At 42.0% G+C, this 15,188-nt stretch overlaps 1 protein-coding gene across 6 annotated transcripts in view; it reads left to right on the plus strand.

Moving 5' to 3' along the window:
* The window catches only part of NEO1 (neogenin 1), a 131,707-nt gene that overhangs the window by 115,082 nt on the left and 1,437 nt on the right, over window positions 1–15,188 (plus strand). For 4 of the 6 annotated variants that reach the window (XM_085300739.1, XM_085300740.1, XM_085300741.1 and 1 more), the window contains 7 exons: window positions 368–436; window positions 1,334–1,481; window positions 3,532–3,770; window positions 4,501–4,593; window positions 10,726–10,884; window positions 12,872–13,126; window positions 13,470–13,606. In XM_085300739.1, coding sequence (XP_085156865.1) covers window positions 368–436; window positions 1,334–1,481; window positions 3,532–3,770; window positions 4,501–4,593; window positions 10,726–10,884; window positions 12,872–13,126; window positions 13,470–13,606 — 1,100 coding nt within the window. Of the gene's footprint in view, window positions 1–367; window positions 437–1,333; window positions 1,482–3,531; window positions 3,771–4,500; window positions 4,594–10,725; window positions 10,885–12,871; window positions 13,127–13,469; window positions 13,611–15,188 lie in introns of all 6 variants that reach the window. The other 2 variants (XM_085300744.1, XM_085300745.1) reach the window with 2 other exon arrangements.

The following is a 15,188-nucleotide window of genomic DNA, read 5'->3' on the forward strand; positions in this document are numbered from 1 at the left end:
TTCACTATGTTTAGCATTTGGGGTAATTTGCCATTAGTGCATTTTACTGAAAACACAGAAGTGGAAGCACCAGGACTTTTGTGCCTTTTTCTCTTTTTTCCCTGGAAGCAGTCCGCTAACGCGGCGGAGGTCCTGCCGCCGGAGGCGACCTTGTGGCTTCGCGCGCCTCGCCGTGGCAGCAAGCGAGCTGCCGTAGACCTGACGTGGGAAGGGGGGGCGCTTGTGAGAGCAGAGAGGTGGTCGCGCTTCAGTGGTTAGCTTAGCGCTTGCGTTCAAAATGGTTCAGACAGAGAAGAMTACCTTAGAAATGGAAGCGTGTGTGCGTGYGTGCRTGCGTGCATACTCACTACATGTATGACTTCTTCAGCTTCAGGTTCTGCRGGAAAAGGAAGCCGCCCAGTGGACGTAGGGCCGGATTACAAACCGCCGCTCGGTGGTAAGTGTTGTCCTCAAGCTTTCCAAATTCAACGCAGAGTCCTCTGGAGTTGCGCTGAGTGCTGTGATGTTGCTCTTGGCACAGTGACCCGTTCGCTGCCGTGATTACACCTGTTTCAGTATCTTCTGTCTTTGTACGATGGTAGCTGGTCCCACTCAAGGGGTGGTACCACACTCCTGTTGCAGAGGTTTTCCCTGCACTGTGGGGTAAATGKAGAAAACGTCGTTGCACGCATTTAAATTTCAGTCTTGATAGCACGTTTTCCTGGTTTCACTTAAAATGGCTGCTGCAGTGCACAAATGTAAAATTAATTCAGCAGGAGCATATTAGGGAGGGAAAAAATCATGTTAATCCCTTCTCCTTTTTAGCACTGGGCAGCACTGTGGAAGCCTTGCCCTGAGATAACACTCATTACTGCTACATCAAATGTATTGAATCATCATTTTATCAAATTGCATCAAATGTGTGAATTTTGTTTCTGGGGAGAGTGACGGCTGCAGAATACTGATAGCRATCCGTGCGCTTACTCTGTGCGAGGGGATGCCGGCTCGCTGCAGTCCGAGCAAAGTCCCACGTTTACTCTGCCCRGACGCTTAACCTATTGAGTGTTTTTATGATACCTGTTTGAGTAACATAAATCACTATCGACTGTCAGTTGGAAATAGATTTATAAGGCACTTTATAGATTTAACAGTTGCACAGAAATGCAGCTGACTAATGGCAAAAAATAAGCAAACACTTGAAAACCTATCAGAGCAGCTTTTCYTTCTGCTGATCTGTATGATACTACCATTTTTTGGCCAGCGTTGATTGCTTTTTGCATTCTTTGCTGGGTAAGTGTTCCGACTGAAGGCCTTGTAATAAATGTCCCCTTTCTCCCTACTCAAACCCTTACAGGCAGTAACAGTCCTCACGGAAGCCCTACTTCTCCCTTGGATAGCAACATGCTTCTTGTGATCATAGTGTCGGTTGGAGTGATCACCATTGTGATAGTGGTGATAGTTGCTGTCTTCTGTACTCGTCGTACTACTTCTCACCAGAAAAAGTAAGCTGCCCGGGCAGGACTTTGTCCTGTCCTACCTTTCTCACTTCATTCTATTATTTAATATTTTCTTTATGATGCTTTAGAGGTTGTTAATTTTGAGTATTGTAGGCTGCAGAAATTCTGTTCTGAGAAYGTTATGCAGCGCTGTGACATGAGTTTGAATTCTAGTGTATTAATGCATGTTATCTTGCATGWGATGATCATGTTTTCCTGCTTTTCCTAATCAGTGTTTCAGTGTTTATAAACCATCAAGATAAGAGTTCACAGGTAAACCACAAAGGTATTTCATACAGACCTGCATTTGCCCCTCTCTGAGGAGAGATTGCTGGTTAAAATACTGGGACTATTTTATGTTTTCTTTTTTCTTTTTTTTTTTTAATCAGTTTGTGGTGTTTAGAGTAATCACACCATTCTCTGGTGAATATCTTGCTGGAAGGTTTGGAAGATCATCTGAGAGGTGACATCTCTCATCCTGCAGCTTCCTTTGCTACTTGCACCACAAGATCAAAGGCAGAATTAATTCAGGCAGAGCAGCAYGCAGAGTTGGCTCTTCTGTTTCCAAAGTTGAGCCGATACATCTATGCGGAGCTGGGTGAACTCAGCAGCTCAGGCAGGTTCTCGCTTCCGTTCTTAGCCTGTATTTCATTGTGCAGTGGAGGTTTCCAAGCTGTGCATGACGGTGTCTAATTTTAGATAGGTACTGGAGTGGAGTCTGAACCTGGTGCTGGACCCCTTCAGAAAAGTGTTCTGAAATCCTGAATACAGTCACACACCAGAATTAAGACAACAGCAGGGATGCTTCCATTCAGAGGCCAAATACCACCCTTGAAGGTTGTTGCTTCTGCATGTTTTTTGAAAGAACCAAGGAGCTGAARCTTTTTTTTTTAACAAACAAACAAAAAAAGTTTTAGAAGACTGTTTTGTAAAACAGAGTTTTAAGAAAGTGCTTAAAAGCCAGGCTTAGAAGGTAATCTCCACTTGTTTTGCTGAAGTTAAACCGCTGTGCAAGAATGCAAGCCCTTCAAGAGAAGGGAGCGATGGTATACGCCAGATAATCTAGAAACGGGGGAAGTGCTTGGGAGGGGGAGAGAGTTCAAGGTCCTGTGCTCAAGACAAGTTACTCGTTTCTCAAAGAGCAGCAATAACCTTGTGAAATCCTGCCGTTCTTTTCCTGGTTTGCAAATGCCACCTCCTATACATGCAGCAACCACAACCAGTGACCAAACTCTTGAGCTGTTGAATTCTTTCAACTCCTCTGCTCAAAGCAGAACGCTGGGAGCGAAGCGTGCCTGTCACCTGCCTGCGAGGCTCTGTTGGCTGACATTTTCAAAAATTTATTTATTCGTATCTTAGTGYGCTACCTTGCTGTCTTTACTTGTCTTGTACTACCTAGACCTAGGTTTTCCTCCGTGGTTGCCAGAATCCAAAGGGAGGCGTGTGTGTACGGAGGGGAGTGATGGAGCTCTGTACTATRCTTTTCTAAAATTTCTCTATGTCAGATGTTTGCCTCAAACACTCTCTCTTGTTAGCTGCTGATGCTGTTCTACAACGATGAAAGAGCACATTTGTTAGATGTGTCTGAYCAGGTTAAAATGAACATTCTCGACATTAGTCTTCAGAGTTAACTATCCTACTGGGATAACTGGCTAATTCCACACTCCCCCTTAGTGCTATTATTTGAGGTTGTTTGTAAGCCCAGGAGTACAACACAGCATGGTTTACATACACTTCATGTTTAGAATATTGTCTTCATAACCATAAGCATGGGAAACTTAATTTTTGTTAATGAAACCTCAGACTGCGGAGCACAGTTCTGCAGCATGTGGTAGCACTTGAGACCAAAATGACGGCGTCAGAGTTGCAGAATATGCAGTGCTATGCTTGAGATGTCAAATGTGCTTGTATTGAAAATTTAAAGCTTCCTGCCCGGTAGGTAGCTTTCACTCAGCTGGATACAGGATCTGAAAGAAATCCCAGTGAAAATTTGCCTTTTTCAGCAARTAAAAAGAAGTATACATCTAAGAACATTTCATTTGTCTTCCTTTCCAAGGAAACGAGCTGCTTGCAAATCAGTGAACGGGTCCCATAAGTACAAAGGAAACTCCAAAGATGTCAAGCCTCCTGACCTTTGGATCCATCATGAAAGACTGGAGCTGAAACCCATTGATAAATCTCCAGATCCCAATCCAATCATGACAGATACCCCAATCCCTCGCAACTCCCAGGACATCACCCCAGTGGACAATTCCATGGATAGCAATATCCATCAAAGGCGGAATTCCTACAGAGGTGAGCTATCGGCAAGTACTTTGATCCTAGTGGTTAAAATTAAGTATGTTTTACTGTATCTGGCGAAAATCATTTTCATGACATATTATTCACTTACAGCGAATCTTTTTTTGTTCTTGTTTTCTAAATAGTATGTTTTGTGCCTAGTTCATAAGGCTCTATGAAAAGGATGGATCATGTATTTTAGTGAGATTATTGAGTATGCAAGAGTTAAATCATGAATTTCCCGTGATAAATAATGAGTAGTACCTGATCAGAAGATCAGGTAACAAGTCTCATGTTAACCTGTTGAGAGAAGTGTGTGACAGATTATATCAGTGGTCAAACACACAATCAAGTTAATGTTGCTTTAACCAGTTACTGCACCATCTCTGAGGCTTGGATGAGTTTTTCACTTGGTGAGTAGTAACTTGTTAATCCAGCACATCTTGTTCAGACTCTTTCTGCTGTTAGTCATTGCCTAGAGCTGCATTTCCAGATGTTTGTGTTTGCTGGGTGGCCTGGAGATTTTCTCTGGTGCCAGATAGTCTTTACCCTAACCGTCCTCCTCCTCTTCACCTTCCAGTGGAAAAAAGATGCAAGAMCTGTTTTTATCAATTGTGAGTCGAAGTAGTGCTTACAAACAAGATAGCCCTCTTTAAGTGTAAGAGGAGGATTGAAATCACCTGATACGGTATCACAGAAGTCTTGCTGCCATAGTATATAGTAACCTTCAGTATTCTTCCTTCAGGGCATGAGTCAGAGGATAGCATGTCCACACTGGCAGGAAGAAGGGGGATGAGGCCCAAGATGATGATGCCTTTTGATTCTCAGCCACCTCAGCGTAAGTCTACAGCCCGTCTGCCCTGGCCTGGAATGGGGAGTGCCCGAACAGCCATGCTGATACTGTATGCGCAGGCACACGCTTTCACTCACTGTCTTCCTACCTACTTCTAATTAGTTCTGAATATCTGCAGTGGGAACGGTTCAAAGGAGGGATACTGAATCCCTCATCCTGAATGCGGATTTGGATCAAACTACAAAGAAAAACTGGGTAGTTATGTTTGAGTGAGGAGTAGGGGTGCCGCAGAAGTGGGTATGATTAGGGATGTAGTCCAACAGTCTGTCTGTCTTGGTCTCCAGCAGGGGCAATTGCAGGTGTTTTAGGGGGAGAACGTATGAGCTGGGCCACTTCTATAGTCCATTCCCTTTTTGTTCCCCCAGTGGCTACATCTGTTACATAGGAATGGTAGAGGGAACATCACTGCCTAGACTTTTGTTACCTATTTCTTGACTTGTTCATGAATACATCTGCTCCTTTCTGAATTTGCTGGTGCTGTCTGCTTCTACTCCCCTGTAGCAACAAGTTCCAGAAGTTCTCTACCTTCTGTGTAGTTTCCTGCTTTCTGTAGTCTGATTTTAACCAACCTCCTGACAGTTTCATCGAGTGACTCATCATTCTAGTCCTTTAGGGTGTGGTGAAGAGCATTCTGCAGTCACCTTACCTGCTGCCTTCCTGAGTTGGTAAATCTGAGTCATATTCTCCACACTCAGGCTTCTCGTCCCCAGACCAATCAGAGTATTTTTAGCCACTTCACACAGGGCAGCTGCTCTGTCCCCCTTGATCACTTCAGTTGCCATTCTGAGTATCTTCTGTAACTTCACTACATCCCTCTTGAGATGCGGAGGGGCCAGAGCTGCAGGCAGTGCAGTCTTAAATAGCCAGCAGAATGTCTTCTGTCCTGTTTTCAATACCCTCCTTGTTGAATGACTTGCTACATTTTGGGGGGCTTTTTTGGCTGCCATCGCATGTTGAGCTAATGATATCAGAGGTCTGGCAACCACAACTCCRAGAACTCTTTCCTGAGTCGTAACTGCCATCTCTGAGTTCAGCATCATGTAAGTGTAGTTTGGATTATTTTTCCCTCGATGCACTACTGTACATTGAAGCTATACTAAAGTTCACCTGCCATCTTTTTGCCCGCTGGCTTAGTCTTGCAAGGTCCTTCTGGAGCTCATTGCCATCAACACAGCATTYGACTACCCCAAAGACCTTAGTGTTATCTACAAACTTGAAGATTTCTTTGATCATTCCCATGTGTGGGTCATGGAGAAAGATATTAATTAAAACTAGTCCCAGCAGTGATACCTGGGAGATCTCCTGATGACTCTTCCCCATCTTGAAAATTGATCATTAAGCCCTTCCCTTTGCTTTCTTTCCTTTCACCAGCTTTCAGTCCTTAAAAGAGCTCTTCCTCCAACACTAACTTAGTTTCTTTAGTTTCTTAGTAAATGCTGCTGTGCATCCTTGTGAAAGGCTTTTTGAAAATCCAGATGTCTTGTATCCACCAGTTCCCTCTATTGGCATCTTTACTGGCAGGTTAGTGAAGCAGGATGTCCTTTTGCAGAAGCCATGCTTGCTCTAAATGACAGTGTTTACCCATGTCTACAGTGATATTACTCATACACGGAAACACAAGGCGTAACTGCTGTCCCCAGTGCTTGGACAGCTGAGCTATTTGTGAGGCAGTCCTTGACCTGCTGCAGTTTACAGCCCACCATCATAAAGCAAAAAAATCAGTATGGATTTACATAAAACACTGTAGTGGCTCAGGAGCAACTTCAGAAACAACTCAGCTGGCCATCCAGTAGGAGAGAGTTAGAGATCTAGGGCAATATATCCCCATGGGTCCCAGAAAAAAACATTTGTGAGCCAGACCCCTTATTTACTGAGCAGAAGAAATAGTTCCAAAGGAATAATACTGTTCATTTTTTGGAAAGGATACCAAAAGCCTGCAGTACTTAGAGTAGTTTTGCTCCACAATTTGCCTGTTGCACTGATTTATTGGAATGTTAAGCAGATACAGCACTGATAGAAGCTGAAGTTTTGTGAGCCTGGCAGAGCAAACTTTCAAATGTGGAGAACGTCTGGTTTGTTACTCCTTATCTATGTGTTTTTCATATCATGTCAATTAATAATTATTGAGCAAAAGTGCTAAGTTGGAAGTTTTGTTTTGCAGTAGCAATACATTTTAATTATTATTATAAAATATCTTAAGAATTAAACAGTACCCCGAGTTTTCAAATTATGACTCTGAGATGAGAAAGGACTTTGCCAGACCTCTGAACAAGTAGACTGAAACCCTGTCTTAGGACATGAGTAAAATGAAGAAGAGTTAATGTGCATTGATACAACCACGTGGCAGAATTACACAGTGCTTATTTGGTCCCAGCTATAGACTTCCATGAATGTGTGCTCCTGTTCACGCTCAGCCACGTCGCCAGGTAATTACTACCTCCAGCCAGGAACCAAGTGTTCTTCTGTTCTGTGGACTGATTTTGGGCCAGTTCATTTTGTTTCAACTTTTTATCTTTTTGCTCTATATATACTTGATGTGAGCGCTTGGTTTTCTTGGCCACTGTGTGCTTTTTCAGGTAGCCTGATGACCTAATTAGCTCAGTTTGCGACCTTGCTGCCATTTGCTTGTTTTACAACTTTTTTACAAGAATAACATTGTTTTCCTTGGTTTTAAAGTAAGTACTCTGATGTTCTGTGTTTTCTTAGAGTTCTACATGTATCAGGAAAGAGCAGAGAAAACTCCATTTTTACTCTGATAAGGTACTTGAAAGTTTTGTCAGCTGTCAAACACAGGTGTCTTAACAAGGGACATTGTAGTTACTGGATTCTGCTGTTTTCCTGTGCTGTGCCCGGTGCTGCAATGTCGGGAGTTCAGACTTGCGRGACCCCTTAATGAATTCAGACCCTTCCTTTGCGCTCTTTTGATATTATAAGTGTTTTGTCTCCCAAAGGGATTCAGTCCCTCCACCTTAGATAAACACATATAGGAGCCAGTGCTGGACAGTGCTGAGAATGCTGTGTATCACACAGAAATTGCTTAGCAAAGTGTGCCTTATGCTAAGTTAATTCAGTGAAAAGGACGCTGGGCAGCTTTTCTGGTCCGTCCCACAGAGGATGGAAAGGTGCGTGACCGACACGGGTGATAAATACAGTGGTAGTACTTCCGTGGCAGTCGCATGTTCCAGTTCCACCTATTGATGGTTTTCAGGCTGATGTGATTATGCAGGCAGAAATAGTCGTGGGTTTGATTTTTCCTTGCAGCACCAAACCCAGCTTTGAAATCCTTTTGAGAAACCAACCTGCTGTGCTTGCTTAAAAAGTGTATTTATTTTCCCCCTTTTTTATTAGACTCCCTTGCCCAGAAAGAAGGAACACATTGCAAACCTAGCTGGCTAGGTGCGACAGGTTAGCATGATGTACTAAATGTCAGTAAGAATAAGTCAGGTTTTCTGGTGCCTTAGGGCTTGTGACAGTTTTTGCTGAACAGGATAAAAAGTCAAACAAAGTCACAGAAAGAAAGCAAGCTGCCAACTGTAGGTTTCTGTTCTATAATAAGTGGAAACATTACTGGAATGTTTTTAGGTACTTTTTTCACATTGCAGTTATATTGGTTGCATTGCCCATAACCCTGCAGAGACATTCTGAGCTCATGTTTTGATTTTTCTCCAGAGAATACAGAAAAACTAGTTTAATATCTGCTGCAAAATTCCAGAAATAGTCTTCCTCTTCTGATAGGAAAAAAAGCCATGTCTCTGCTCAGAACAAAGAGGGAGTAAATAAAACATGACCATCACAGTGTAGGCACTTTTGCTTAAGAAAGCACCTAGAATCCTGCAGGTTTTTAGAAAACTCTGGTTCATTTCATTTCTGAACTGGTGTCTCTATTGCCTGGATTTACTAGACTCATTTGAAATTTGCCCGCTCCATAAATACTCCCAAGCTATCTCTTGGTCCAGCAGATGACTGGAGCAGAAGCTGCCCAGAAAACATGACACTCCAGTGCATGTGTCCTGTCCTCTGCAAGCAACACAGGTGGCAGGATCATTTAGCATGTTCAAGCCCATGGCTGCAGATATCTTTCTGTTGTTTTTTTTCTCATTTTAGCTTTCAAATTTAGTGGGGGGTTTTTTTTTTTTTTTTTTTTTTTTTTTTGTTTTTTTTTTAACCTCTTAAATAATAGATTGAAATAATTTATTAGGTTTAAAGTATAATTTTGAATACAACAGGAATTCTGTGTGCCTTGGTAGCCCTAGTTAGGGATTTTTATTTCTAAACACACCACATTTCTCTTTATCTAGTTCTGTATATGGACTTTTTGCTTCCTTGAAATTAGACTCTGTATCATGATCTTCATTAAGAATATATAATGTGGTGTAATGATCTAATGTGCTCTATGTGATTTAGGCCTGATACACTGCACTTTGTTACTAACTTGCTGGGTTATGTGCAGTGTATCTTGATTGTGGTTACACGAAAGTATAGGCAGTCTTTTGAATTAACATGCATTATGTTGGATAACAATTGAAATGTTGCTGGAAAACAGCTGTAGGCCAGTAATTTCTGCAAATTGAAGAAATTAAAATGTTTCCACCCATAAAACTTTATGCCTTAAAATCTATATGCCCCCTACCTTGCTAACACGTGAGACAGCTCCTGGTTTCTCTGATGACCGCTGTCTCTGCCAGGATTTCTGATCTGCAAGTTCTTGTGGTTTATTCCTCCATTTGCCAGTTCCCTGGGAGACAAAGTGGCATTTTAATCTTGCTTGAAGCTCTTCATGAAAGTATCCGCCTTCTCACTGTAACCGTTCCCTTGACAGCTATGTCACGAGGATGTACAACACAGACCTGACTGCTCAGCTTTAGAGTTTAATGCCTCTTCATTTTGGGGAGTTTGATAATGGAGTTAGATTTCCATTGAGGTATCTTAACGGGGGAGAGACATTGGTTATTCYCAGTAGCTGAGAACCATTACATGTGTTGCCTGCACTGATCTATTCATGTACTCTGTCCTGCTGACAGACTCTTTTCCAGAAAATGAGGATTTGTATTTGACGAGTCAGCCTCAGAGTTCAAACTGCACCCGTCAAGGCAAGAAGTCTTAACTGGACTCACCGCTTAAAATGACAGATTTGGGTGTCAGGTCATTCTAGAAAACAACTTTCAAAGGCAGCACATCTGAGGAAATATCAGAAAAGGTTCAAAAAATTAAGTTACAACCTTATTTAGGGTGCTAGTGGTAGAGTGCTTCAGTGCCTTGGTAGTGCTAGTGTTAGCACTGACATTCAGCATTTCTCTCCTGTTTTCTCTGTTGAGACKCTTTCTTTTGGGTCATTTAGGGTACATACAATCTGGTATTTGAGTCTGCCCTAAGAACTAAATTCTGCGCGTGCTCCTCCTCCCAGCTGGGGATYGGTGGGAGCTGGTTTTGCTATCACCACCAGAGGGCAAGGGCAAAGGGTGATCTRCACTAACTACAAAATTCATGTTCTCGAGAAGGAAAAAGAAGAGAGTAAAAGAAGAAWTTTTTTAAAAATAATAATATAAAAAGAAGAGAAGCTTCTGGTTTGAGTGCACTGGAGGAGAGTTTTACTAATTCTGTACAGGGGGACTGAATAGAGCCTTTGGTGTCTTACCCTACGCTTATCATCTGTCTTGCAGTATTTAATTAAGCAAAGACGCCACATTTGGTTACAGTGCTGAGAAATTCAATGACAGCCTGAAGTGATTTTGGAGTTTGAGCTCATGTGTCTCCTATATTAGGTCTGGCATTTATAGCACAGTATGAAATATATGGAAGTTCTGACGGGAACAGAACTTCATTTTTCTCCAGTGTAACAGAAGGCTCTTGGAAGGCACATGTGCAAGAGAGATGCACATGAAAAAATGAGGAGCTCTGCCTCTCTTGTGGGTTTTGTGTCTTGGCATGGAGGGAGCTACAGACATGGTGGGAAAASTGATAATGAGACACACAATCTTGGTATCGTTGTGAATCTGCCGAGGGGCTGGCTCCCCTGTCCGGTGGCTTTGTGGGAGAAGGGCGGGATATGGTGCATTTGTGTACATGAGCACGCTTGTCTGTATGTTAAGCATTTTTCTGTCTTATATTCATTCACAGCTGTGATTAGTGCTCATCCCATCCATTCACTCGATAACCCTCACCATCATTTCCACTCCGGCAGCCTCGCTTCTCCAACTCGCAGCTATCTCCATCACCAGGTCAACCCGTGGCCGCTTGGCACATCCATGTCCCATTCAGACAGGGCCAATTCCACAGGTGAGATATAAATGATCAGGTAGAYGTTGACTGTAACGGAACAATGAGTGAAACATGTAGAAATCAAACCCTGTAAGACAGGCGAATGCGTGAGCTTTGCTTGGTCAGTCTCCGTTGTGGTGTTTTCCCGGGGCACGTGCAATCTCCCAACCTTCCTTTCCGAGGTTATGACTCTCCTTGTGCTGAATGAAAATAAGATTAACGTGATTTGAGTTTTTCACGTGGCAGCTGCAGCTTCAACTAGCGCTTGGTGTATCTTCTTCAGTAGCGTGAAGCTCAGTGTTTTCTGTTTCGTTGCCAATAAAAGAGCAGGGAGGGAATGGAAGAATTTTTTTTTTTTTCCTTTTCCATGAAAGGCAGAGGGATGGGTTTAAGTACGAACAGCATTCCTTGACACTTAGGTTGAGTTTTCTCCAAAGAATTTCTGGCACACGTCAGACATCAATCCTTGGGATACGTGATCATATTTTATACACGCAAATCCAGATAGAAAGATTCCTCATTTTCAAGCCTTTGGCCTGGGAGTCTGAAACTTCTGTTTACATCTAATTAGAACTCGCTCACTTAATGTTAACTTTCTAATTAGTTGTGTTTAATGGCAAGAAATGACAAAAGTCAGGCCTATGGTGTTCAGAGCTAATGCTAGTTTATCTTCCTGAAGCGCACAAAAAGACTTGCTGTTTTTATGCAGTGTTTTCAGGCTTGAAGGGTCACTCTCAGTAGTTTCTGTAATGTATCCAGTGCTTTGAAAAATTCTGAAGCACCAAGCTGGAATCAGAAATAGTTAATATCTTAAGAGGGGAGGAATTCTGCTCTTCTCTAGTTTAAGGTCAGGATTTTAATTAAGGTGCTGCAGCCAGAGTTGTTCCTAGGAATATCTCAGTTGTTGATAGTCAAAGCATAAAATAATTCACAAGGCTGCAAATGTGCAGGCAGACGACGTGCTCAAGGCAGAGATTTCTTCCCTTGTTCTGTTCATACTGCTGAAGTCGTTGCAGACGCGACCGCTCTCGCAGTCCAGCCCTTTGCAGGATGTGCTCTAAGTAGGATTGCAGTGCTGTAAATTGAAGTTACCGCGTTGTTGCTCTCCTAGATTAGGGTGGCGCGTGCTGCAGSCCAGCAGAGCTTGGGATTTCATTTTAGCTTTCAGCAAGTGAAGGGATTTCAAGCCTGTTTCAAAAATCTTTGGCTCTTCAGGGTACACTACAGTGACATACGCTTAACATATACCTATTAAAGAGTTTCAATACTTCAAAATACTCAAGTGTAAAATGAGAACAAAGATCTGCGTTCCATGCTGTTTTTATGAAACCAAGGCTGCTAATTATGTCTTATCACATTTAGCTATTGCAGTGCAAAACTGTTGTTTTCTTATTAGACCTATGTGAACACTTAAGTGAAACTAGCTTCCGCATGCCACACATTGCTAAATACTTCATTTTGCTAAGGCACAATAATAGGTGGGGATAAAAGGAAGAAAATAAAAGGGTGTGAATAACATCAGTTCAAACTTTGGATGCATCATTTCTGTGACTATTCAGAGTGCCTTCTGGAACAATGGAAAAATGTAAATTTTTGATAAGCATGTTTTAGAAACATAGTAATCCTTCGATCAGTATCATGGCCTTGGGAAACTGCTCAATTACATTTTTTTCTTTTTTTTTTCCCTCTGATTGAAAAAGAGCTGCAGAAAAAAATGTCTTACTATCAGAGGATTTTTTAAAAAATCTGATCACTGTGGGCTCATTTAGTTCTCAAGCTTACTTTGTTGTTGGACAGCTGTTATATTTTACCTTAAAATAGGACAGTTGCATGAAATTGGTGTTATTTGCTATTAAAATGGCTGGTATATGAATTCAGTTCTTAGCTTGTAACAACTGTCTTGGAAAAGGTGCTTGTAAACACTACTGCCTTGCTTCCACCTGCCCAAACAGAAAATTTCTGTTAAAGAAAATAAGCCACTTTTTTTTTGGTTCGTCTGTTGTAGAATCTGTTCGAAATACACCTAGCACAGACACCATGCCGGCTTCCTCGTCCCAGACGTGCGCTGACCATCAGGATCCAGAAAGCACCACAGGAGCTTATCTGGCAAACGCGCAAGAGGAGGACTCGGCCCAGAACCTCCCTACCGCACACGTCCGTCCTTCGCACCCGCTGAAGAGCTTCGCGGTGCCCGCAGTCCCGCCGGCTGGTCCCACGTATGATCCCGCGTTGCCAAGCACGCCGTTACTGACTCAGCAAGGTGAGTGGGGGGGACTGGCAAGAGAGACAAAAAAAAATATTGGAAAAGAAAGAAAGGAAATGATTTAGGAAAAAAATGAGTAAAGCCCCTTCAGGGATGACGGAGCTAGCCATCAAAAGAAATACATCATAGGTTGGACTGAACTTCATTGGTATAATTTGCAAGGGCCTTTTATTTTGAGTACCTAGATAAACTAGAGGAAATTTCAAATTCAGCATTCTATAATTTGAAGCGTTCTTTTTCCCCTATTCTAATAAAACCCTTGTTGTTCTTCGAAGAGCTTCCTGAAATAGGCAGGAGAACCAATTAAGTGATGCATGACTATGTGACAATTTATTTTAAGCTCCTAACCATCCAGTTCACTCRGTGAAGACTGCGTCGATCGGGACTCTGGGAAGAACTCGACCTCCTATGCCAGTGGTGGTTCCCAGTGCCCCCGACGTGCAGGAGACCACCAGGATGCTCGAGGACTCGGAAAGCGTAGGTACACTTACGCTGCCAGTGGCTTTCTTTGGCAGTGCTTATCAAACTGTGATGCATCTCCGTTCATACTGTAGTTGTAAACTTTAGGAAGGTCTGCAGTAGGACTTTCAAAAGCGGAGGATAATTAGGTTTCTGACTTCCTCCAAGTGCCACTGCCTGTGTTAACCCTGATAAAAATCATCTACTGCAAATTCCTTCTGTACAAGTGAGTAAATTCCGAGAACATGTAAGTACTTACTTAAATGTAAGCAGTAGTAGCACTTTATAAATCTGAAAAATCACCTGCAAGCATACTTCTGTTCTTAATTACACAGCACTGAACAGATGCATTGCTTCCATCCATTCCAGTCCACAAGACTCACCGAGTCAAAACTAATTAGCCTTCATCAACATTTTGGCTATCCTCAGGCCCTCTGAACAGAGTAATGTTCTCTAAGATTGCCTTTGCTCTTGATGTAAAGAGCACCTTCGCTCACAGAGCTGAAGGCCTCTGTCGGTGCTCTTTGCTCTTCTGTACAGCTTAACACGCTGTGTTCATGCTCACTTTGAGTTGTCATTTATTTCTATCATCTGTTTTGCAAGCCTGGATTCTGTTAAAGTCAGGCAGCTGTTTTTGCCTCTGCTGCTGCAGAATATCCAAAGCGTGAAGTGTGGGATTATAAAAGAATAATTTAGTATTAATGCCAAAACGTTTAAAGCCATCACCCCAAATATATATTGGTTTTAGATATTTAGATGAAAGTGTCCTGGCTTTCTAGGAAAACTGCAACTCTTGAGCTGCTTTGGAAATCGGACAGCTTTTAAAAAGTTAGGATGTTTTGGGTATCAAGCGCTGTTTTCCTTTGGAATTGTAGGAGTTATTTTATGTAACAATTATATATATCARTGTCACAGGAAATGCTTATTTTGAATTATTTTTTTTTCTTGTTTCCTTGTTCTCCTTTCCCTTTATCATCATGTTGCTGTTGTCTCTGATTTACTCCCTTGATTTTATGTCTGTAGCGGTATTATGGAAGCTGTACACGTGCTTGATTTGGTGCACTTTTGCCCTTCAGTCTTTTCATCACTTCTCCGTCACTTGTTTTTTCTCTCAGCAGTAGAGAACACGATTCATAGAAACTTACTTAAAGACATTAATGATCAGAATTCAGTAAGGATTTAAATGTATTAAAATACATTTGATAAAGATGGTGTAGATTTTAAACTCCTACTCTATCTTCATTAGTAATTAGTACTTTGTTGATGAGTTTTGAAAAGTAATTAGAAAATCATTTGAATTAGTTTCATGAGATCCTGTAGGAGTGGGTCTGATTTCGTGTTTACTTCTAGCTCACTGATTTTTAACATCGTTAATAGCTGGCAAATAACTGTGGTGGACACAGGATAGAGAGGACTTTCCTGGTACAAAGCAGTCTAGATCGCTTGGTTAAATAAAAGCGGCTACAGCTTTATTTCTATCTATCTAAGTGAAAGAAAAGGCTTGTAAGAAGCAAAGGAGATAGGTTCTGCTCTATGGAATAAGAGTGCAGGAGTTTTGTTACTTCTAATTTTACATTAGCACAGCTGGTACTGGAACATC

Source organism: Rhea americana, unplaced genomic scaffold (genome assembly GCF_003343005.1).
Source record: "Rhea americana isolate MKP2758 unplaced genomic scaffold, rheAme1 scaffold_168, whole genome shotgun sequence".
In the NCBI taxonomy this organism is placed as follows: Eukaryota; Metazoa; Chordata; class Aves; order Rheiformes; family Rheidae; genus Rhea; species Rhea americana.